Source organism: Microcaecilia unicolor, chromosome 2, assembly GCF_901765095.1.
Source record: "Microcaecilia unicolor chromosome 2, aMicUni1.1, whole genome shotgun sequence".
NCBI classification, from domain to species: Eukaryota; Metazoa; Chordata; class Amphibia; order Gymnophiona; family Siphonopidae; genus Microcaecilia; species Microcaecilia unicolor.
The window spans coordinates 615121556-615145654 of record NC_044032.1 but is presented as its reverse complement, the minus strand read 5'-3'; the positions used below and the strand labels follow the sequence as shown (position 1 = coordinate 615145654).

General features: G+C 44.7%; 1 protein-coding gene across 3 annotated transcripts in view; it reads left to right on the top strand.

The window, feature by feature from the left end:
* Positions 1-24099, top strand: part of FAM160A1 (family with sequence similarity 160 member A1) — a 315919-nt gene that overhangs the window by 137815 nt on the left and 154005 nt on the right. For all 3 annotated transcript variants that reach the window (XM_030191647.1, XM_030191646.1, XM_030191648.1), the window contains exon 2: positions 1663-1890. In XM_030191647.1, coding sequence (XP_030047507.1) covers positions 1738-1890 — 153 coding nt within the window. In that variant the 5' untranslated portion in view covers positions 1663-1737. The remainder of the gene's footprint in view (positions 1-1662; positions 1891-24099) is intronic.

Below are 24099 nucleotides of genomic sequence, written 5' to 3'. Positions count from 1 at the left end.
GACTAAGAAAGTTGCACATGAGGTCAGAGATGATTACATGTATTTAAAAGCGGCTGATAGAGAGCTTATAAAGATAATCTGCATCAACACTGTTTTGATTGCAAAGTTCATAGAGATAACATTTACAAATGTTTGCTTTTAAAGTTGGAATTTTTATGTGTCTTTGCTTAAAGTGGACAGCAGCATTTAAAAAAGCAGACATTTCTTTACTGTCTTGGTTCAGATTGAAGTAGTACAATCTATTGGCTCAGTTTGCTAAACCAGTTCTTTTGAGCTCTCGGTCTTTTTTTTATTTTATTTTTTTTTACTCCATGAACATACCCTTGAGCAGATGTTAACCACTGCAGTATGGAACAGTGTATTTAGCCTCTTGGGTGGGATTTTTAAAATGTTAATGTTTTGCCCTGTAGATGCAGGGCATAATGAAATAGGCTGCAACAAACATCAATATTTTGCTGTCGTAAGATTTTCAGTTTCCCTCCTTCTCCAGTCCTTACAAATATCCTTTAGAAGGTTGAATAACATGTGCAGGATTGATATTATTTTAAGCACAGATGATATATAAATAGAAAGTGAAAGCGATATGAAATATTATTATGTAGGTATCGCTATTTAGACTCTTTGGGACCTATTTACCAGGCATTTTTCCCATAGACACAAAATAGGAGAAAAGCCCTTTACTTTGTTGCTGGTTGTAAAAAAGAAAAAAAAAAGTGCAGTTTCAGTCAAAGAGAATTATAAAAACTGCAGAATAATTTCAAAAGCATTTGCTTGGGAACATTATTATGGTGTGAGACCAAAAGCATCAACCAGCACTTGGGAAAAGTATCAAAGACCTTCAGCTTGGCTGTAGTTTCTGCTTTTCTATTCTACAAACAAAAGAGGCTGTAAAAACATACAGTCTTATTTTCGAAAGAGAAAGACGCCCATATTTCGACCCAAATCGGGAGATGGGCGCCTTTCTCTCATGGGCGCCCAAATCGGTATAATCGAAAGCCGATTTTGGGTGCCTCCAACTGCAGTCTGTTGCGGGAATGGACAAAATTGACAGGGGCGTGTCTGAGGCTTGGTGAAGGCGGGACTGGGGCGTGTTTATCGGCCGAGGAGAGATGGGCGCGCTCGGCCGATAATAGAAAAAAGAAGGGCGCCAGAAGCGAGAATTTGTGTCGCTTTTTTTGGATGCTTTTTTTTCACGAACAAGTCCCCAGTTACATTGCCACACGCTAACCGATTAGCATGTGGCTCCTGAGCCCTTACCGCCTACAAAAAAGGTTTTGGTAAGTGTTCACATCGGATAATTAGCACGTGGTCATTAATGTGGTGAAAATGGCCTTAGCGCATGGGAAAGACCTGTGTAAGAGCGTGCTAAGCTCACTTTACAGCAGTTTGGTTAAGCGGTCCCTAAGTATACTAATGGTGAGCAGTTAATAAATAGAAATGACCATCAACCAGCTGTGGACAATACGTTTTTCCTGGACTAATTTAAAATTCATCAAAATTTGTTGTTAATCCACTGATAACTTCTTGTTGGCATTTATTTCAATGGATGTTCTACTAGAGCTAATCAAAAAGCAAATACGAATAGAAAATTTATCATGCTGTTTATGCAATGGAAGATTTTGCTCAAGCTTTCAATCTGTTTTATTAAAATCATGTTTACAGGATTCTACACGTGGCAGAAAGCGAAGTGACCTTCCAGTGTCTTTTAGTATGAACCATGAATTCAGATGACTGGATATGCTGTCTTTAAAGAAAACTGAACATGACTTAGTGGGACAGACCCCCGAGAGAATTATGACGTCATCAGTTGGCAGGACCCGTCAAGCAATGAGCCTGCAGGGAGTTGATCCAGAAACATGCACAATCGTGTTCAAAAACCACTGGGCTCAGGTAATGGAGCGAATCTTGCATTAATTTTATCATCTTTATTGCTATAATCTAAATGAACACAAATGGTTTTGATTTCACCAGATGGGTTTTTCCTTTATAGAAAATGTATTAAGGGGTCCTTTTACTAAGCTGCGGGGAAAAAGATCCAGCGGTAGCAGCAGGGGACGTTTTTCCTGCACGCCAGGGCCCTTTTGGGATAGGAGGCAAAGTTCTGGTGTGGATTAGGAATTGATTATTGGACAGAAAGCAAGGAGTAGGGTTAAATGGTCACTTCTTTCAGTGGAGGAGGGTGAACAGTGGAGTGCCACAAGGATCAGTACTGGGACTGGTGCTATTTAACCTATTTAGAGATGTGGAAATTGGAATGATGAGTGAGGTGATTAAGGGGTCTTTTTACCAAGCTGCGGGAAAAAGGGCCCTGTGCTAGCGGCGGGGGCCATTTTTTTCTGCTTGCCAGGGACGTTTTTTCCGCAGCCAGTAAAAGCCAAAAAAAAAATGGCCACGCAGTGAGTTGACTCTTACCGCGTGACCATAGGCAAGGAGCCCTTACCGCCACCCATAAGTACATAAGCACTGCCACGCTGGGAAAAGACCAAAGGTCAATCAAGCCCAGCACTCTGTCTCCGACAGCGGCCAATCCAGGCCCCAAGAACCTGGCAGAAACCCAAAATTTAATAATGATCAATGGATTTTTCCTTCAGGAATCTGTCCAGACCCCCTTTAAACTCAGCAAGGCCAGCTGCCGTCACTACCTTCTCCGGCAATGAGTTCCAGAGTCTAACCACACGCTGAGTAAAGAAAAACTTTCTCCAATTTGTTTTAAACCTACCCCATTCTAATTTCATCTTGTGTCCTCTAGTTCTATTATTGTTAGAAAGCGTAAACAAATGCTTCACATCTGTCCGCTCTACCCCACTCATTATTTTGTAGACCTCTATCATATCACCCCTCAGCCGCCTTTTCTCCAGGCTAAAGAGTCCTAGCTGTCTTAACCTCTCCTCATAAGGTACATACTGAGGTTCAGTAAGGGTTCCCGTGGTAACTGGGCAGCCCACGGCGATTTCTTTTTCCCCTGGAAATGGTCCGCGCGTGGGACTACTGCTGGTAAGTGCAGCCTGCGTTGGGCTTACTGCTGCTTTGTAAAAGGGCCCCTAAATTGCAGAGGACACAACTATTCAAGGTTGTTAAAACACTTGCAGACTGTGAAATATTGCAGGACGACCTTAGAAAATTGGAAGACTGGCATCCAAATGGCAGATGAAATTGAATGTGGACAAATGCAAGGTGATACACATTTTTACTTATTTTATTTATTTATTACATTTGTATCCCACATTTTACCACCTCCTACAGCTTTGGAAGGAAGACCTCTCCAAATCGATTTGGAGAGGTCTTCCTTCCAAAGCTGCTGTATCTTTGGTTCCCCTGAAGACGCCGTTCTAATGGCGAAACATGGTCCATGTTGGGAACTTGGGAATATTTGATTTTGTTTTGTGAATGATTGAAAATAAGTTGCACTAGAAAAGTATTGCACTGACCAGGAAGCTACACAAAATACTTCATACACGTCAAGAAACAAGATTAAATCTACTGCTCAAGCTAAGTAACAGCTTTATACTGCGTATAATTTTGCAATTTTGTATATTGAAGAAAGACTTTTGAATAACTCCCTCTGTAGGAGGTGGTAGGGCGTGCTATGATGTCTGTGAAGGTGTTATTACATCTCAGCTCCTGAGCCTTTGTATATACACCCAAAAAACTGAGCACAAATCACATATATTTATTTATATTGATTATTATTTTTTATTTTTTATTGCATTGAGCTTAAAATATGGTTCCTGATTTACATATACATGGTTTATAATGTGACAGGAAACCTAGATCCTTGTTTATCCAATCAAGTGGATGTCAACATATTTCATCATCTTAACTTCAAAGGTCTAATGGTCCTGGATTGTTTAAAAGTTACCTGTTGTTTGTTTTGTGGTGTTTGATGTGGTGCCTGTATTTATTGATTCTTGTCTTTAGCATTTGGTCAATCTCCCTAATACAGCAGCCTTCTTCACATTTTCTGTATTGAATAATATATACAGGAAAACGAGAAGGGAGGAGAGGATTCCTCACGTGCAACAAAAGCATTGGACAAACAAGTGATTTCCTCTTCGATTTGTCCTCACTTTTTTGTCCATTGAATAATATATACAACATTTGTGGAAGAGCATGAGTGAGCTCCCTTTATGTTTTCCATGTGGGTAACTGTGGGGTCCTGTGATGTATGCTTGCACAGTTTTGCAGCTTGGTTTATTGCAAGGACTGTTTCTGCCATTCTCTTCTTTTTGAGCTTCTTTTGGGAATTTTTTTTTTTTTTTTTACTAATTTTTGCTTCAGGAAGTTGTTGGAAGGCCAGAATTGGTGGAGCTGGGAATCTCTCTCTCTTTTAGTAATACATCCTCCTGGAGTAGTGGCTGAAGATTTTCTAAGTTTTTTTCAGCTCTGGTCTGTATGTCATTACAAGTGGGGCTCTCTGAAGTTTTCTTTCCATAGCGTCCCACAGATCAATCCAGAGACTTGTGGGTTATGTCCCTCTTCCAGCAGGTGGAGATAGAGAGAACTTCAGAGGTTTACAACAATACTCTGCCTTAGACACTCTTGCACCTTTGATGACCCGCCCTGTAAGGCGTACAAAACTCCAACCTTGGCTGACTTCTAATATCCGCTACCTACGTTCCTGTACCCGCTCCGCCGAACGCCTCTGGCAGAAATCTCGGGCCCTTGCTGATTTCTTACACTTTAAGTTCATGCTGACCTCCTGCCAAACAGGATTATTATATCCAACTGACCAACTCTCTTGGCTCTAATCCTCGACTTCTCTTCACCACATTGAACTCTCTCCTCAAGGTGCCCCCTCCCCCAACTCCCCCTTCATTATCTCCTCAGACCCTTGCTGAATTCTTTCACAACAAGGTTCAAAAGATAAACCTTGCTTTCTCTACCTCCCCACCTCTCCCTCCACTAGTCCATTCCCCTCTCTCTCCTTCCCCTCATTCCCTTTCCTGAAGTTACTATTGAGGAAACTACACTTCTCCTTTCTTCCTCAAAATGTACCACCTGTTCCTCTGATCCCATTCCCGCCCACCTTCTTAATGCCATCTCTCCTGCTCTTATTCCTTTTATCTGTCACATTCTCAACCTCTCACTTTCCACTGCGACTGTCCCTGCTGCCTTTAAACATGCTGTGGTCACACCTCTCCTTAAGAAGCCTTCACTCGACCCTACTTGTCCCTCTAATTACCGACCCATCTCCCCCCTTCTTTTTCTCTCCAAATTACTTGAGCATGCTGTTCACCGCCGCTGCCTTGATTTTTCTCTCCTCACATGCTATTCTTGACCCACTACAATCTGGTTTTCGCCCTCTCCACTCAACCGAAACTGCGCTTACTAAAGTCTCCAATGACCTATTACTGGCTAAATCCAGAGGTCAATATTCCATCCTCATTCTTCTTGATCTTTCCGCTGCTTTTGACACTGTCAATCACAGCATACTTTTCGATACCCTGTCCTCACTTGGATTCCAGGGCTCTGTCCTTTCCTGGTTCTCTTCCTACCTCTCCCTCCTCACCTTTAGTGTTCACTCTGGTGGATCCTCTTCTACTTCTATCCCTCTGCCTGTCGGCATACCTCAGGGTTCTGTTCTTGGTCCCCTCCTCTTTTCTATCTACACTTCTTCCCTTGGTTCATTAATCTCATCCCATGGCTTTTCCTACCATCTCTATGCTGACGACTCCCAAATCTACCTTTTTACCCCTGATATCTCACCTTGCATCCAAACCAAAGTTTCAGCGTGCTTGTCTGACATTGCTGTCTGGATGTCTCAACGCCACCTGAAATTAAATATGACCAAAACCGAGCTTCTCATTTTCCCCCCCAAACCCACCTCCCCGCTCCCCCCGTTTTCTATTTCTGTTGATGGCTCTCTCATTCTCCCTGTCTCCTCAGCTCGAAACCTTGGGGTCATCTTTGACTCTTCTCTCTCCTTCTCTGCTCATAGCTAGCAGATTGCCAAGACCTGTCGTTTCTTTCTTTACAACATCCGTAAAATCCGCCCCTTTCTTTCCGAGCACTCTACCAAAACCCTCATCCACACCCTTGTCACCTCTCGTTTAGACTACTGCAATCTGCTTCTTGCTGGCCTCCCACTTAGTCACCTCTCCCCTCTCCAGTCGGTTCAAAACTCTGCTGCCCGTCTCGTCTTCCGCCAGGGTCGCTTTACTCATACTACCCCTCTCCTCAAGACCCTTCACTGGCTCCCTATCCGTTTTCGCATCCTGTTCAAACTTCTTCTACTAACCTATAAATGTACTCACTCTGCTGCTCCCCAGTATCTCTCCACACTTGTCCTTCCCTACACCCCTTCCCGTGCACTCCGCTCCATGGATAAATCCTTCATATCTGTTCCCTTCTCCACTACTGCCAACTCCAGACTTCGCGCCTTCTGTCTCGCTGCACCCTACGCCTGGAATAAACTTCCTGAGCCCCTACGTCTTGCCCCATCCTTGGCCACCTTTAAATCTAGACTGAAAGCCCACATCTTTAACATTGCTTTTGACTCGTAACCACTTGTAACCACTCGCCTCCACCTACCCTCCTCTCTTCCTTCCCGTTCACATTAATTGATTTGATTTGCTTACTTTATTTATTTTTTGTCTATTAGATTGAAAGCTCTTTGAGCAGGGACTGTCTATCTTCTATGTTTGTGCAGCGCTGCATACGCCTTGTAGCGCTATAGAAATGCTATATAGTAGTAGCAGTAGTAGTAGGTTTACTATATGTGGTTATGTGCAGTCACCTTAACTTCTGTATTCTCTCTATCTAGCAGGTGGATGGTCATATCTGTGCAGCTCTGGATTGATTGGCTCCTGGCCTGGTCCCCTGGGTCTAGTTGAGCTTCTGGGGTCTGGGGTGGCCCGGTCCTGGGACTTGGGTGCACACCTGGTGGTGCCAGGTCCCTCCCTTCTTCCCCCTTCAACTCCTCTCTGCCTGACTGGGGTTTGTAGTTCTCACTCTCCTGACTTTTAAAGGAGTCTGAGGTTTCTTTTGCTCCGGCATCCTCTCCTGCCTTAAAAAAAAAAACAAATACCGTTTAAAAAAAAGAAATCTCAGTCTGAGATTTGTCCAGCATGGGAAACTCATTCCGGTTTGCAGTACCGGCTGAATGGTGTGAGGATAAACTTGGCATGCGACAGCAATTCCCAAGGGGGTGGGCTGACATTATCCTATCTGCGCCAGTGGGCAGAGCAAAAGCAGCTCCCAGTATGGGAGCCACTGGGCTGCTGCAGTTTCCCGTACTGGAGATCCACTGTACAGCCCAACTCCGTGGAGCGGTGTACTCCTTCCCTCCCAGCTCATTTTGGTGGGCGCAGGGCAGTTGTTTTCTTGGGTGTGCATGCGCGCTTGATGGCGCCATCTTTCTTGCCACTCCACATGGCAATGCTGAAGCCCCAGCGCTTCCCTGGGGCCTGATTTGCTTGCGATTCAGGCAGTTTTATATGTAGGCTTTTCAGAAATGTGACTGGGGAACTGGTGTGGATCACTCCCAGTTTCTTCGTATTTGTTATTTAAGGGCTTCTAAGAAAGGAGGCCTGGGGAGGTTTGCAGACTCCTGTGGGAGTCCTCGGGTCTCCCACAGCTTTGAATCTCTCACAGCTTTCCAGGGGCGAGGTCGGAGACCCATTAGTCCCCTGCAGCTGTTCTGTGGCAGCGAGAGCCTTAAGCTGCAGCTTGGAAAGTACTGACTATCTGAAAGTCTTCTGGTAGAGATGCCTGTGCTTCACTTGATCTGTTGTCCTTCCCTTGCCAGGCTTTGCAGGCTTGGCGTGGCAGCGCTTGACATTCCAGATTTGACGTGGCAGCGCATGTAACCGCAACCTTTGGATCATTGCTCCAGTCTGCTAAGGTTGTAGTACCCCGCCCCACTTGAGTACTGCTTTGGTACATCCCACAATTCTCTGGATTGATCTATGGGATGCTATGGAAGGTAAAATTAGTTCTTACCTGATATCTTTCTTTCCATTAGTCCAAACAGATCAATCCAGAGGCCTGCCCTTTGTTATTCTGGGTTGAGTGTTTTCTTCTAGTTGCCTCTGTTTCATCAGATTCCTTCATTTTTATTTTTTGCTACAAAAAAAAGGGCAAAACAAAACAAATCAAAACATAAAGGAAACCTTCTGTTACCCTCCCGCAGGAGCGGTTGAGGAGCTTACATGGGCTTTATGCAGGCAGGAGAGGACTTCCTCTTTCATCTTCCACTGCTTTGGTATTGACAATACTGAAGGTAAGGTGACTGCACATGACCACATATAGTAAACCTCTGAAGTTCTATCTCCACCTGCTGGTAGAGGGACATAACCCATGAGTCTCTAAATTGATCTGTTGGGACTAATGGAAAGAAAATGATCAGGTAAGAACTAATTTTACCTTTCTTTTTTTACTGCAGTAGGTTACCCCTGGGAATGTAGAGGTATTCTTCCCGGAAAACGTCTTGAGGTTGTTACCTTTCTGTTTTAAAGATTCAGACAGGATTTTGAGATGTTAGTCTCTTGGATCAGAGCATATTCAAGACTATTGAGGGACTTGGCTGTATGTAATGGACTGTCTTGTATGTGGAGGGTGGATGCTGGAACTGTGGAGGTAGTTGCATCTGTCAGTTGGTCTCTTATATATAGATGTATGTATATATATATAGCTACTGTTGATAGAAACTGTGATGTCTAGAAAGTTAACTGTTGTCTGTGGATTAGTCAATTTTGAATCTGATTAAAGGACGGGAAAGGGAATGGGATTTGATATACCACTTTTCTGTGGTTACAATCAAAGCAGTTTACATATTATATACAGGTACTTATTTTGTACCTGGGATAATGGAGGGTAAAATGACTTGCCAAGAGTCACAAAGAGCTACAGTGGGAGTTAAACCCATTTCCCCTGGTTCTCAGGCAACTGCACTAATCACTAGGCTACTCCTCTACTCTTTAAAATAATTGTAAAATTTGTTTGAGAGTCTCATCTCCCTCAGTCTGAATCATAAAAATGTCATCAATATACCAGTAGTATTGTACTCAAAAATGTCTCTTCCAGTCTTGCCAAGAAAAGGTTGGCATATTGTGGTGGAGAATCCAGGAAGAGCCATGTCTTTATATTTTCCATGTCAGGAGATAATGTGGAACAGCAGGAACCTAGTGGCTGCAGGAGCTGGGAAGACGCACTTGAGACATAGGAAGTGGAGAAATGGAAGTTGCTGAGTAGTAGGGATATGTGTTTTATTTAAAATCAAGTAGCTGATAGAGACATTTAAATACCTCTGTAGCATAAAGGCACAGGAGGTGAGTCTCTTTCAGTTGAAAGGAAGCTTGAAATGAGGGGGCATAGGATGAAGGTGAAAGGGGATAGATTTGGGAGTAATCTGTGGAAATCTTTACAAAAAGGGTGGTGGATGCAGAGAACGGCCTCCTGATGGAAGTAAATTTGATGAGGACTGAATCTGAATTCAAGAAAGCTTTGGGGCCAGCAAAGAGGATCTCTAAGGGAGTTGAAGATGGGATGGGTGGTTAGACTAGATAGGCCATATGGTTCTTATCTGTCATCATTTTCTATGTTTTATCTATGTTTTATGTAACTTGGGGGTCTCACACCCCTTAAAGAGATATCACCCTGAAGGAAGACTGGGGCACCTACTTCTGAGGCTGAGCACACAGGGGGTAATTCTCTATAGATGGTCTAAGGTTAGGCATTGGGATGGTGCACACTGTTCCCTCTAAGCTGAGCAAGTGTCTTCCAACTGCATTGCTACCAGTAGGGGATGGTGCTTCAGCATTGTGTTTTCAGTCTCTAGGGACAGGCAGGTTCCCTGGAGTTCTATAGATCTTGCAAGAAACCAAATAGGCAGACGGTTCTCAAGATCCAGCATGGAACAGAAAAAAAAATATGCGACTCGTCAATGGCAGTGTTGAGAAAAATAATTTATTCACCACATTATTTAAAATAGGCCCGACACGGCCGCGTTTCGCCCTCCTAAAGGGCTGTGTCAGGGGCTAGCATGTAACAACTGTAAAAAAAAACATATACATCAAACATATAAACGGCGAGTGACCGACTCACTCGCAAATGCACAGTAGAGACTTCCTTCTCTGTCCTGCCCCCGCGTCAATACGTGATGACGAGGGCGGGACAGAGAGGGAAACTGCGCCGCCGAGGTTGATACCGCTCCCCCCCACCCGCCCACCCAAGGTCGCCGCTACCGTTACCATCCCCCCCCCCCCACACACACACTCCCGGCCAGGGCCCTCTCTCCGCTACTAAACTTATACATCCATTCGCCGGAACGCAGCACGCACATCAGCTGAGCTGCCATCGGCCTTCCTTCCTTGCCTGTGTCCCGCCCTCGCTGACGTTACGTCACAGGAGGGCGGGACACAGGCAGAGAAGGAAGGCCGACGGCAGCTCAGCTGATGTGCGTGCTGCGTTCCGGCGAATGGATGTGTAAGTTTAGTAGCGGAGAGAGAGAGGGCCCGGGCCGGGTGGAGGGATGACGGCGACTCCGGGGGGAGGGGGGGGGGGTAGCGGTGGCGACCTCGCGGGGAGGGAGGGAGGGGGAAGGAAGGAAAACCCCAATACCAGCCCGTTTTTATGGGCTCAATGGCTAGTATGTGTATAAATAAATCATACCAGAACAACATATCATAAAACAGAAATAAAATCATTCAAATATATACATACCCCAGTGATGCAGTAAAACCAATTCCACCTACTGGACTAAAACCACTAAAAACAAAAAAACAATGGCTTAGTGTATAAAATGATGGAGAACCAAAGCAGCATATGGTATAGCGTGTAAATGAGCAGCAGGCAGCATCTAACAATGTATGTTAAAAAAACAGGAAGAAAAAGAACAGCAGGAAACTACAACTACTTAGATAAAAACAATATTATCCATATCTTATGTAGCATCAGCTTAGGTCATATAAACAGCATGATAAATAACAGCAAGAGACTGAAATCACATAAATAAAACAATTATATCTATATCATATGTTCCTCTAGTTTACTAAAGCCTAGCCCTAGTCACCTGCAGCAGAGCACATCTAATGCCTATGGGCCCCGCCGCAGATAACCCGAGCCATGCCCCAGCAAACTACTCCTTAAATAGGCCGTGAATAATGTGGTGAATAAATTATTTTTCTCAACATTGCCATTGACGATTCGCATCTTTTTTTCTATTCCGTGCTGGTTCTGTAGATCTTGGCCTGTCCCTCACTAAAATGTGATAGTGAAACAGCACCCCCCACTGGCAGGACTGTTGATGGAGGACTCCTGCTCAGCATAGCGGGAACAGTGATAGTGTACTAAGCATAAATTCTATATTGACAATTGCAAATACAGTTGTTGTATAGAATATTAGCATATGTCCACAGTTATGCGCCTAAGTTTAGCATGAGCACTTATGCTAGCTCACTGACTGGTGTAAATGCTCATAAGTACATACAAGTACATAAGTGTTGCCATACTCGGACAGACCTAGGTCCATCAAGCCCGGTATCCTGTTTCCAACAGTGGCCAATCCAGGTCACAAGTACCTAGTAAGATCCCAAAACAGTACAGTTCGCTGGGTAAATGTCTCCTGTCGTCCCCCTTCTCCCCCACTGCTAACTCCCGGCTCCGTTCCTTCTATCTCGCTGCTCCCTATGCCTGGAATAGACTCCCTGAGCTAGTACGTCAGGCTCAGTCTCTGGCTGTCTTCAAGTCTAGGCTTAAAGCCCACCTCTTTGCTACTGCTTTCGACTCCTAACCATGACTCTCTTACTCAACACCCTCACTTATCACCCCTACCACTGCAATTTCCCCACCCCTAGCTGTCTGTTCGTCTGTCCAATTTAGATTGTAAGCTCTGTTGTACAGCGCTGCGTAAGTCTAGTAGCGCTATAGAAATGTTTAATAGTAGTAGTAGTAGTACAATACATTTTATGCTGCTTATCCCATAAGCAGTGGATTTTCCCATTTTAGTAATGGCTTATGGACTTTTCTCTTAGGAAGCTATCCAACCTTTTTAAACCTCGCTAAGCTAACTGCTTTTACCATATTCTCTGACAACAAATTCCAGAGTTTAATTACACGTTGAGTGAAGAAATATTTTTTCCGATTTGTTTTAAATTTACTAGTTTGTAGCTTCATTGTGTGCCCCCTAGTCCTAGTATTTTTGGAAAGAGTAAACAAGCGATTCATGTCTACCCATCCCATCCCACTTATTATTTTATAGACCTCTTTCATATCTCCCCTCAGCTGTCTTTTCTCCAAGCTGAAGAGACACAGCCGTTTCGGCCTTTCCTCATAGGGAAGTCGTCCCATCTCCTTTATCATTTTTGTCGCCCTTCTCTGTACCTTTTCTAATTCCACTATATCTTTTTTGAGATGCGGTGACCAGAATTGCACACAGTATTCAAGGTGTGCTTGTGTCTAATTGTGTAACTGCTAGTATTCTATAACCATTGCACTCAAGTACTGGGCACAATCCCCTGACCCGCTAGACCCCTCTGCAGCCCAAAGATGACTCTGTGTAGAGGTGAGAGACTCTAGTAATACCCATCTCCTGAGATATCCAAAGAGAATCTTTTCACTGATCTGTGGCGTCGTGTTTCAAAAGCCAGTGCAATATAAACCTTTTACTACATCATGCTTTCCAAGAGTTAAAATGATTTCACTGTTAATTTCTTGTCGCCATTTCTTTGTTAGTTTTCTAATTTAGTACTCGGCTAAGAAAGAAAAATATTTGTGTCTTAAGCCAGATGCTTTCTTTGGCCCATTTTCAACATTTTCTGCCAACTTAAACTCTGCAGAACCATGCAATATATTTGTTTACCATCTGTGTGCTGGATAAGCAGTGCTCCAATTTAAACGTAGGTTAGGACAGACATGGGAAGTGAAACCCTAGCATGAGATGCCCCAAACCCCGATTTATTTCCTTTTTACTTCCTTGGTATTTGAAAATGGTAGTATGGGAGAAAGGGAAATCCTAGCCCTCTTTGATGCTTCTGTAAACGTGTCACAGTGAAGACAGAGGCATCAGTACTTGAAGACATTCTTTGCAAAAATTCAGATTTTTGCCTCCAGGTCTGATGAGTATCTGTAAGGCGGCCCATTTTGATTTCTCATCATGCCCCAGAAAAGACAGGCAGTGGAAGAGAAGGCATTTCCTCACATTTCTGACCTCTGATTTTTCAGTTTTGTTGATTTGCCTTGCCATGGCTTTAAAGTAGTGGATAGAGAATCCACAAAGCGTGGAGAACTCAAAGAAGACCCACGGATACTTTGTAAAACAAACAAAAAAGTGGGCACAAAACCAGGAGTCCCAGAGACTGGATCACAGTAAAGCTAAAACCAAATTGACTCGACACAACCTTGTGTTTCGGCCAAAGGGCCTGCATCAGGAGTCTAAATACTAAGGTAGACAGCTAATGATGATCCAGAATAAGAAATACTGACGAATAGTGTATAAATGGTCTTAAAAAAGACCTTTGTATTGAATTGTGGAACGGATCACTTGCGTGAAGAGTTCAGCAAGTGATCCGTTCCACAATTCAATACAAAGGTCTTTTTTAAGACCATTTATACACTATTCGCCAGTATTTCTTATTCTGGATCATCATTAGCTGTCTACCTTGGTATTTAGACTCCTGATGCAGGCCCTTTGGCCGAAACACAACGGTTGTGTCGAGTCAAATATACTAATTAATAAAATTTGGTTTTAGCTTTAGTGTGATCCAGTCTCTGGGACTCCTGGTTTTGTGCCCACTTTTTTGTTTTTTTTTTTAAAGTAGTGGACAATATGCACCTTAAAAAAAAAAGCTACAATGGTATTTCCTCGTTTTAGCTTTTTTTCATACCTGGCTGCTTCATGCACAAGTCAGCGAGTCCCTGGGAAGAGTAGAAGAACAGTTTAGGAACAAGTAAAATAGTGTATAGTTTATTAAAACTCTATATACTGCCAGGGCCGTGCCTAGGGTCTCCGGCGCCCCCCTGCAGTTGGCCTCTCCGGCGCCCCCCCCCCCCCCCGAAAACGAGCGCTACACTACCCGCGCTCTTCTCCCCAGATCCTTTTTTTTTTTGTTTAAATACCTCTCCGGCGCGTGGCAGCGTTAGTGAGAAGGAGGCGGCGCTCCCCCGCCCCAACGTGTCTTGACTTCGCTGTGTCCCGCCTTCTTCTGACGTCAGAAATGACGTCAGAAGAAGGCGGAACCGAGCGAAGGAAAGACACGTCGGGGCGGCCGGGGGAGCGCCGCCTCCTTCTCACTTACGCTGCCACGCGCCGGAGAGGTAAATTTAAACAAAAACAAAAAAAAGGATCTGGGGAGAAGAGAGCGAGGTAAGCATGGTGCGGCGGGGCGCCCCCCAGAGGATGGCGCCCTCCTGCCATGCTTACCTCGCTTACCGCATCGGCACGGCCCTGTATACCGCGTATACCAGACTGGCAGATCTAAGCGGTGTACAATAAATCAAAACAAAGAAAATTATGAAAAGAATGCCACTAAAAATAAAGGATAGCACAGTCGTTCATACCGAAGAAAACATCATCATCATGGTTGTAATGAACTTTTCTCCAAACATTTGTATGGCATTACATTCATAAGTAGGTTTTTGTCTAGGTGTTCTGCCTCTACAGTCGTATGTGACGTGTGGGCTATTATAGTGTAAATTCAAAAGGCGGAGGCTAAATATCTAAATATAGTAATCAGAGGATTTGCCCAGCGCCATCAGTTTTGAACCATTCACAATACAATGTCCTCCCTTATATCCATAATTTTTCTATATTTAATTAATTTTTTAACTAAAGGACCTCAGTAGCACAATATATAGTATTATGGAAGCTTCATTTGTCAGAAGGTACGACTGCTCCAAACTCAAATGCGCGTTGGCCACTCATCGGTCAACTAACCATCCTTCCCCAACATTTATTCTTTCATTTATAATCCTTTAATATTCGAATTAAAAAAAAACTTAGCTTTTCTTGGTGACTGCTAACTGATAACAGTTTAATGTTATCCATATTTCATTATTCAAAGTGACCAGCATGTGGCATGTTTCGCAGCAGCTTCTTCAGGGTCAAATCAGTCATACGTGCGCCATCTTCAGTTTGTTCAAGAAACCTGAAGCTGGGCAAATCCTTTGATTTCTACAGTTTCATGTGCATGTTTTCATTTCTTTTTTTAAGCTAGCAGTAGATCTGTAATCTCCATTTGTATAGATCATATCTTACATGTGACTCTTTTCCTTAATTTGTTGCAAAACCTTTCATATTCTGACTCAGCCTAAGGTACATGCTCTGACCCTATTGGTCAGCTCCTTATGACTCTGGGCAAGTCACTTAACCCTCCATTGGCCCTGGTACAAAATAAGTACCTGAATATATGTAAACCGCTTTGAATGTAGTTGCAAAAACCTCAGAAAGGCGGTATATCAAGTCTCATTTTCCTTTCCCTATTTCCTCAGCCCTTAGTCTTTTGGCTACTCTCTGTACCTTTCCTGCAGGGAAGAATTCTCCATCTTCTCTAAGAGCAAGCTGTCCACAGCCTCTGTTCCTTTCTTTCCTCTGGTAAAGTATCCTCTCTTTCACCAATGCCCAACATCCTTATTTCGCTGAGCCCCCTGTCCATCTAGTCTACAGACATTGTTTTCCCACTAGAGCTTGGCATCCACCTCTGCAATAATTCAGAACCCATCTCTCCAGTCTCTTTACATGCATCACTTCAGTCTGGCAGCTAATTGATCAGCATCCAGTTTCAAGGACTCTTACTTGGGCAGAACTCTTGTTCAACAATTTGCATGCAGTAAATTATTTGTTTTACATATTTGCAATAAACAGATGGAAATCAGGAAAAGCAAGTCTTCTTTTTCATGTTGGGCTGGTCTAACTTGTTTAGCAATGCATGGAATACTTGTTATGAGAACAGTATACCAGGCTGAGTTGCTGTTTAACATTTAGGAACTAAAATAAGTTGGGATATCTTTTGATGAACCACAGAAAGGATGTACATTTAGTTTTAAGACCACTTAGGCTACTTCTTTAGGTCCAATCTCAAAACTCATATGTTATCCTTTAATGGACCTAACAAAAGAGAGACATCACATCCTGCAAAGATTCTAGTTTCCTGTAGGACCAACATGATTTCAAATCAACTAGAACCCTTTGTATTTTAGGAGTGGAGGAGTAGGGGAGAAGAATGTTAACAGCCAGAGTCTTGTCTATGTTTTAACTTTAGGATTTATCTTCAGAGATCACAGAACATGATTAATACCATTCAGAGCACATACAACACAGTCATTCCTGCATCGTCAGGATGTTCAGGAAGTAGGTGACAGTAAGAATTTGATTCTTATACACACATAGAACAGATATTGTACTTTTTTATATATAGAAGGTTATTTTAGAAGGCCTGTGCAGCATTTGCATCTATAAATAGTGGGTGTACATATTTAAATAGCCACCCTAGTGCATCTTACATAGTGATTACAGAATGCCACTACTTAACTGTGTATGCATGGTTTGGGCAGGCCTGAAAAGTCAAATACACATCTACTATAATAATTTGCATCTCCAACGTTCTGAAGCTGACTGCCAGGAAGTTGAAGCCCGGTTCGTAATGTCTGAAGCCTTCTGGTGACGTCACCGTGTTGCCTGGGAAACCGCGACGCGTCTCAAGCACGGGCGCTACGAGTTCGCACCACCATCTCTATCCCCTCCCAGTTCAGCAGTCTGGCCCCCCCGCCCTTCCCTTCCGAGTTGCAGGACGCCCCCCTCCCTTCACTCACCTCCGAGTTACACACCCCCCTCTCCTCCGAGTTCCACGCCCCCCACCTCCCTCCCTCAAAGTGCAAGCAGAGCCTGTCCAGCAGCCCCTCGCCTTCCTGTGTGCCGGCTCTAATTTAAAAATTGTTACCTTGGGGTCCAGCGTCAGTATTGAAGGCGAGCGGCGCTACAGACTGCCTTCCCATCTGTCTGAGTTCTACCTCTGGTCCCGCCCTTCCGGAAACAGGAAATGAGGGTGGGACCAGAGGCAGAGCTCAGACAGTTGGGAAGGCAGTCTATAGCGCCGCTCGCCTTCAGTGCTGACACCGGACCCCGAGGTAACAATTTTTAAATTACTGCTGACATGCAGGAAGGCGAGGGGCTGCCGGAGGACAGGTCCTGCTTGCACTTCGAGGGAGGGAGGCGCTGGGGCATTGATCTCTGAGGAGGGGTGCGTCCTGCAACTTGAAGGGGAGGGGGCCGTGGAACTCGGAGGGGAGGGGGGCCTGGAACTCAGAGGAGACGGAGGAAGGTGGGGCTGGAACTCGGACGACAGAGAGGGACAGAGGGAGGGAGGGAGGGAGAGGGTCATGGAACTCGGAGGGGAGGGGGCTGGAACTCGGACGACAGTCAGGGAGAGAGAGAGGGAGGTAGAGAGGGGGGCGTAGGGGGCGTGGAACCTTGCTAGCGCCTGTTTCATTCCTCTACAAAACGGGCCTCTTTTACTAGTCTATTTAGTAAAATCTAGGTTAGGTGTCTGCTTTTAAACCTGCTCCAAGGCAGGGTAAGTGCCAGCTAAAAACTCCTTTGGACCTGGTGTTCGGGGAATTTTTGAAGGGGGTGCGATTTACTTACTCCTGCGGCTTAAAAAAAAACCTCAAAATTGCTATACTTAGCTTTGATCCTTAACCGGGTGCTGTCAGGTGTCCATTTTTGAAAAATGTATCCTTAGTGTGTAGGTTGCAGAATCTCCGCTTACTTACACATGAACTGTAAGTACTAGAACTTAAATGACCTTATATTTTGTCATATTGCTGTTGCTGCTGGGCATGTTGCAAAATACCCATGTTTCTTGTAGACCTTAGAAATATTTTAGAAAAGGCTCATCATTCAGCAAACCTTTTGTAAAATACTCTTTATGTTTAAATCATCTTTATTAAGCAAGGAAACAGAGAAAAGAGCATTGTTACAGGGAAAACCAACTCAGAAATCCAGTGCAACACGCTCAGGTAAAATATTCTTTGAGTGCTCAGACTTGGTTGTTCCTTTTCCTACCTAACAACCTATGTAAAATCGGGCTTATAAACGGTAGGGATGCAGCTCTGCTTACTGATCATCTGTAACCCTAGATGTATTCCTGTCTTAATAGATACTGACAGCTTCATGTTTCATAGTTGCAGGTAGAGGCCGACTGAATTTCAGTTTTGGCTTCAAGCACCAAAACTGGCCCAGAATCTGGATTTGGCCATGCGTCAGTTTTGGCCGAAAATACCTCTGCATTTTTGGCTGAAACTGAAACTTCCCTACCCTACTACTACTACTTATCGTTTCTATAGCGCTACTAGACGTACGCAGCACTGTACACTTGAACATGAAGAGACAGTCCCTGCTCGACAGAGCTTACAATACCCTCCCCTGTAACCAGTCTCTGCTTCCCTCTCACCACTTGTAGGCCCTCCCAGAGCCTCACTTAGATGCCCTGGTAGTCTATTGGCCTCTTCGGGGAAGGAGCGATCCCCAGTCACTCCTGCCCATGGCATAACCATAGGTGGGTCCAGGTGGGCAGGGGCCCACCCAGTTTCACTTCAGGCCCACCCAGTGGCGGCGCACTTCATTGGTGTAGCTGACAGGGATCCCCGGGCCTCACCAGCTAAAAGTTCTTTTTGCCAGGAGTTCCCCCGAACAGTCTCAACCCCGCAGTAGTCAGGAGCGTGCTTCCAGTCGCTGACGCCGGCAGGGGAAGGTGGGCAGTGCTGGTGTTGGTGGCTGGATACACGCTGGTGACTGGTGTGGGGATGAGGCTTCTTGGGGCACTCCAGAAGATTCTTCAGCCCAGAGATCCCTGCCAGCCAAGATACTTATCTGTACGAGGCGGTGTGGGGTGGACAAAGAGGAAATGCGTGGGTAATGCCCACCCAGTCCACCCCCAGGCCCACCCAAAAACTGAGGGCTGGCTACACTACTGCTCCTGTCTAAGCTAGTTTTAATCTCAAAATGTCTCAGACTTGCAAGGTTGCTGCAGAAAGTCTCAGCAGCCATTCTCACTGCAGAGCCAGCAGGGGTAGGAGTGACTGGGCTCATTTCTGCCCCAAAGAAGAGGCCACTAGACCACCAGGGCATCAAAGATAGGCCTGGGGAAGGCGGAGCTTGTTGTTGGGGGGGGGGGGGTGGCCCAGGGGGACCTGCTTTCTGTCAGGGGTCGGGGAAACCAGCTTGAGGTGCATGGGCTTCCTGTGTGTGGGGGTGGGGGAATTTGGTTTCAGCTGAGACCAATTGACAAATTTCAGCTGAAACCAAAAGCCCTAGTTTCAATCGCCCTGTAGTTGCAGGGTTCTGACATTTGCATGTCTCTATTCTACTTCTTGGTCATTTAAAAATAACTGCATGGCATTCTTTAAATAGACAATACAGGCGCTTCCGACAGTGTTATTGCAAAAGGAATAAAACTAGTGGAGCTATCCTCAGCTGGGCTAAGCACTTCAAATTAATGAACACTAGCTGGAGCACTCCTAGGCCCGGCTGAAAGACTTGGAACCCTGAGTGCTGGTGTTTGATATTACTTTTATTTCGGTTTCAAAAGCTTTCATTTCTCAGCGTGCACATAACAGGTAAGAACAAATTCACTTATGTGTTCCAGAACACCTGGGGGGGGGGCTTCATTTTGCAAGCGTTCCTCTTGTTGCGTATCATGAAAATCCTCTGACCTTTATTTTATTTATTGGAATTTATTAACCGTCTTTATGAAGGGATTTAGCCAATGCATTGTGTAGCCTGACATAAAATTTACAATTTTGTTAACAGCATAAGAATAGTAAAACAACCAAATAAATACAATCGATGAGGTAACCATGGAGACAGGCAAATTGAATCCAAATCATTGGAAAAACATGATAGTGTTAGAAATATAAACACTGAAACAGCACAGTAGAAAAATCATATAAAAGAAATACATTTTGGCTGGATACACATGATGCATAAGAACATAAGAGTAGCCATACTGAGTCAGCCCAGTAGCCCATCTAGCCCAGTATCTTCCAACAGTGGTCAATCCAGGTCACAAGTAGGCGCATTGGGGCAAGAGCGATCCCCACTCACTCCTGCCCATGCTATGGTTGCCATGACTTCTAGTGGCAGCCATTTTTACCACAGAGATGGCATGGGCAGGAGTGAGTGGGGATTGCTTTTGCACCACTAGACCACCAGAGAAGTATGGTAGGCCTGGTGGGGGGGGGGGGGGGGGGGGGGGCTACTGGAGGGGCCGGAAAGGGGGTTCATCCAGGGGGAGAGAGGAACTAAGTGTGAGCCATGTCTGTTTGGGGGAGGGAGGGAGGGAGTCAGTGAGAAGTCTGTCAGTTCAGGGGGGCTGGTAGAGAAGGAGGGAGGGAGATAGTGGTAGGAATGCGATGCAGGACATCATAGGGGTGGGAGGGAGGTGAATACTAGACACCACAGTGGAGAGAAGGAAGGATGGAAGGGGAGGAATGCAGGAATATAAAACCTCAGTTTATATTTGAGTTAACATTTTTCTTCTAAAGAAAGGGGGGGGGGGGGAGTGTTATCTCGGTTTATATTCAAGGATATAGGGTGTATACCCCCATAAATTCACTTTTTTGTTTCCCCCTGTCCCCACCTGTTCCAGGAACACCCCTTTCCTCTGCTACAGGGAGATTAATATATTGACACTCACCTTAAGGGTTAAACATGTGCATAGGATTATCTGTAGCTGTTATGGTGAATGGTAAAAGTGGCACAGAACCCTTTTCTGCATTACACACTGAATAATGTGAGTGCTAGACCAACTGGTAAGTGAACAGATTTTGCTTGTGCTTTCGGAACTGTAAGTTAGTGATAGGCTGATATCCTTAATACTTTAGCAAGTTTTAAATTACGGAAAAACTCAAAAAACACTAAGATGGAGTCAGCAGTCCTGCAGCGAGAGGGGTGCTATCCAGTCTTTTGCATTGAGTGTCACATGTATGATTATCTCCCAATTGGTGAGGTGTCATATGTGTGTGCCCGATGCAAAGAGCTCCTAGCTCTCAGAGAACGTGTCCGTTCTCTAGAGGCTAGAGTAGCAGACTTGATGGAGCTGAGGGAGACAGAGAGGTACATAGAGGAGACCTACATGGATGTTGTAGAGAAGTCCCACCTCCAGTCAGGTAGCCCTTGTGCTACCTTGGAGGAGGGAGGTCTCCTAGAAGGAGAGCATCACCCTGGTGAAGTAGGAAGTACTCCTGTAGCCAGGACCTGCCCACCAGGGGATGTATTATCCTTTCGCACCGAGGATATATCTCCAAATGTTGCCCGGGAGGGAAAGGTTAGGACAGCTGTTGTACTTGGTGATTCGATCATTAGGCATATAGATAGCTGGGTGGCTGGTGGACGTGAGGATCGCCTGGTGACTTGCCTGCCTGGTGCGAAGGTGGCGGACCTCACGCGTCACCTAGATAGGATTTTATATAGTGCTGGGGAGGAGACGGCTGTCTTGGTACATGTGGGTACTAATGACATAGGAAAATGTGGGAGAGAGGTTCTGGAAGCAAAATTTAGGCTCTTAGGTAGAAAGCTGAAATCCAGATCCTCCAGGGTAGCATTTTCTGAAATGCTACCTGTGCCACGCGCAGGGCCCAAGAGACAGGCAGAGCTCCAGAGTTTCAATGCGTGGATGAGACGATGGTGCAGGGAGGAGGGCTTTAGATTTGTTAGGAACTGGGCAACATTCTGGGGAAGGGGGAGCCTATTCCGAAAGGATGGGCTCCATCTTAACCAGAGTGGGACCAGGCTGCTGGCATCGGCGTTTAAGAAGGAGATAGAGCAGCTTTTAAACTAGAAATGGGGGGAAGGCCGACAGTCGCTCAAAAGAGCATGGTTCGGGATAAGGTATCTTTCAAAGATATCACCATAACAGGGAAGATAGAGTATCCTGATAGTGAGGTTGCAAAAGAGATTGTAGTAGATCGGGTATCTTTAAATAACAATAAAAATCAGACAAAAGATTGCCAATTAATACTGTCAAGTACTAAGCATGATGTACTTAGGAACAACAAACATAGTTTGAAATGTCTATATGCGAATGCCAGGAGCCTAAGAAATAAGATGGGGGAGTTGGAATATATTGCACTAAATGAAAAATTAGATATAATAGGCATCTCTGAGACCTGGTGGAAGGAGGATAACCAGTGGGACACTGTCATACCGGGGTACAAATTATATCGTAGTGATAGGGTGAATCGGATTGGTGGAGGGGTAGCATTGTATATTAACGAGAGCCTTGAATCAAATAGATTGAAAATTCTGCAGGAAACAAAACACTCCTTGGAATCACTGTGGATTGAAATTCCATGTGCAAAGGGAAAAAGGATAGTGATAGGAGTGTACTACCGTCCGCCTGGCCAGGACGAACAGACGGATGCGGAAATGTTAAAGGAAATCAGGGACGCAAACAAACTGGGCAACACAATAATAATGGGGGATTTCAATTACCCGCATATAGACTGGGTTAATGTAACATCTGTACACGCAAGGGACATAGGATTTCTTGATGAAATCAAGGACAGCTTCATGGAACAGCTAGTTCAGGAGCCGACAAGAGAAGGAAAAATACTAGACTTAGTCCTTAGTGGTGCTCATGATCTAGTGCAGGGGGTAACGATACGAGGGCCGCTTGATAACAGTGATCATAATATGATCGGTTTTGATATTGGCATTGAAGGAAGTGAAACTAGGAAATCAAGTACGCTAGCGTTTAACTATAGAAAAGGTGATTACGACAAAATGAGAAAATGGTGAAAAAAAGACTGAAAGGAGCAGCTCGCAGAGTAAAAAACTTGCATCAGGCGTGGATGCTGTTTAAAAACACCATCCTGGAGGTTCAGGACAAATATATTCCACGTATTAGAAAAAAGGGAAAAAAGACTAAACGTCAGCCGGCGTGGCTAAACAGTAAGATAAAGGAAATCATTAGAGCCAAAAAACAATCCTTCAGAAAGTGGAGAAGAGAACCAACTGAAAGTAACAGGATAGATCATAAGGAATGCCAAGCCAAATGCAAAGCGGAGATAAGGAGGGCAAAAAAGGACTTTGAGAAGAAATTAGCGTTGGAAGCAAAAATACATAGTAAAAATTTTTTTAGATACATTAAAAGCAGGAAACCGGCCAAAGAGTCGGTTGGGCCGCTGGACGAAAATGGTGTTAAAGGGGCGATCAAGGAGGACAAAGCCGTAGCGGAGAAATTAAATGAATTCTTTGCTTCGGTCTTCACCGAGGAGGATTTGGGGGGGACACCGGTGCCGGAAAGAATATTTGAAGCGGGGGAGTCGGAGAAACTAAACAAATTCTCTGTAACCTTGGAGGATGTAATGGGTCAGTTCAGCAAGCTGAAGAGTAGTAAATCACCGGGACCTGATGGTATTCATCCCAGAGTATTAATAGAACTAAAAAATGAACTTGCGGAGCTACTGTTAGAAATATGCAATCTGTCCCTAAAATCGAGTGTAGTACCGGAAGACTGGAGGGTAGCCAATGTTACTCCGATTTTTAAGAAGGGTTCCAGAGGAGATCCGGGAAATTATAGACCGGTGAGTCTGACGTCGGTGCCGGGCAAGATGGTGGAGGCTATTATTAAGAATAAAATTGCAGAGCATATACAAAAACATGGACTGATGAGACAAAGTCAGCACGGATTTAGTGAAGGGAAGTCTTGCCTCACCAATCTAATGCATTTTTTTGAGGGGGTAAGCAAACATGTGGACAATGGGGAGCCGGTTGATATTGTATATCTGGATTTTCAGAAGGCGTTTGACAAAGTGCCGCACGAAAGACTCCTGAAGAAATTGCAGAGTCATGGAATCGGAGGTAGGGTATTATTATGGATTAAAAACTGGCTGAAAGATAGGAAGCAGAGAGTAGGATTGCGTGGCCAGTATTCTCAGTGGAGGAGGGTAGTTAGTCGGGTCCCGCAGGGGTCTGTGCTGGGTCCGTTGCTTTTTAATGTATTTATAAATGACCTAGAGATGGGAATAACTAGTGAGGTAATTAAATTCGCCGATGACACAAAATTATTCAGGGTCGTCAAGTCGCAGGAGGAATGTGAACGATTACAGGAGGACCTTGCGAGACTGGGAGAATGGGCGTGCAAGTGGCAGATGAAGTTCAAT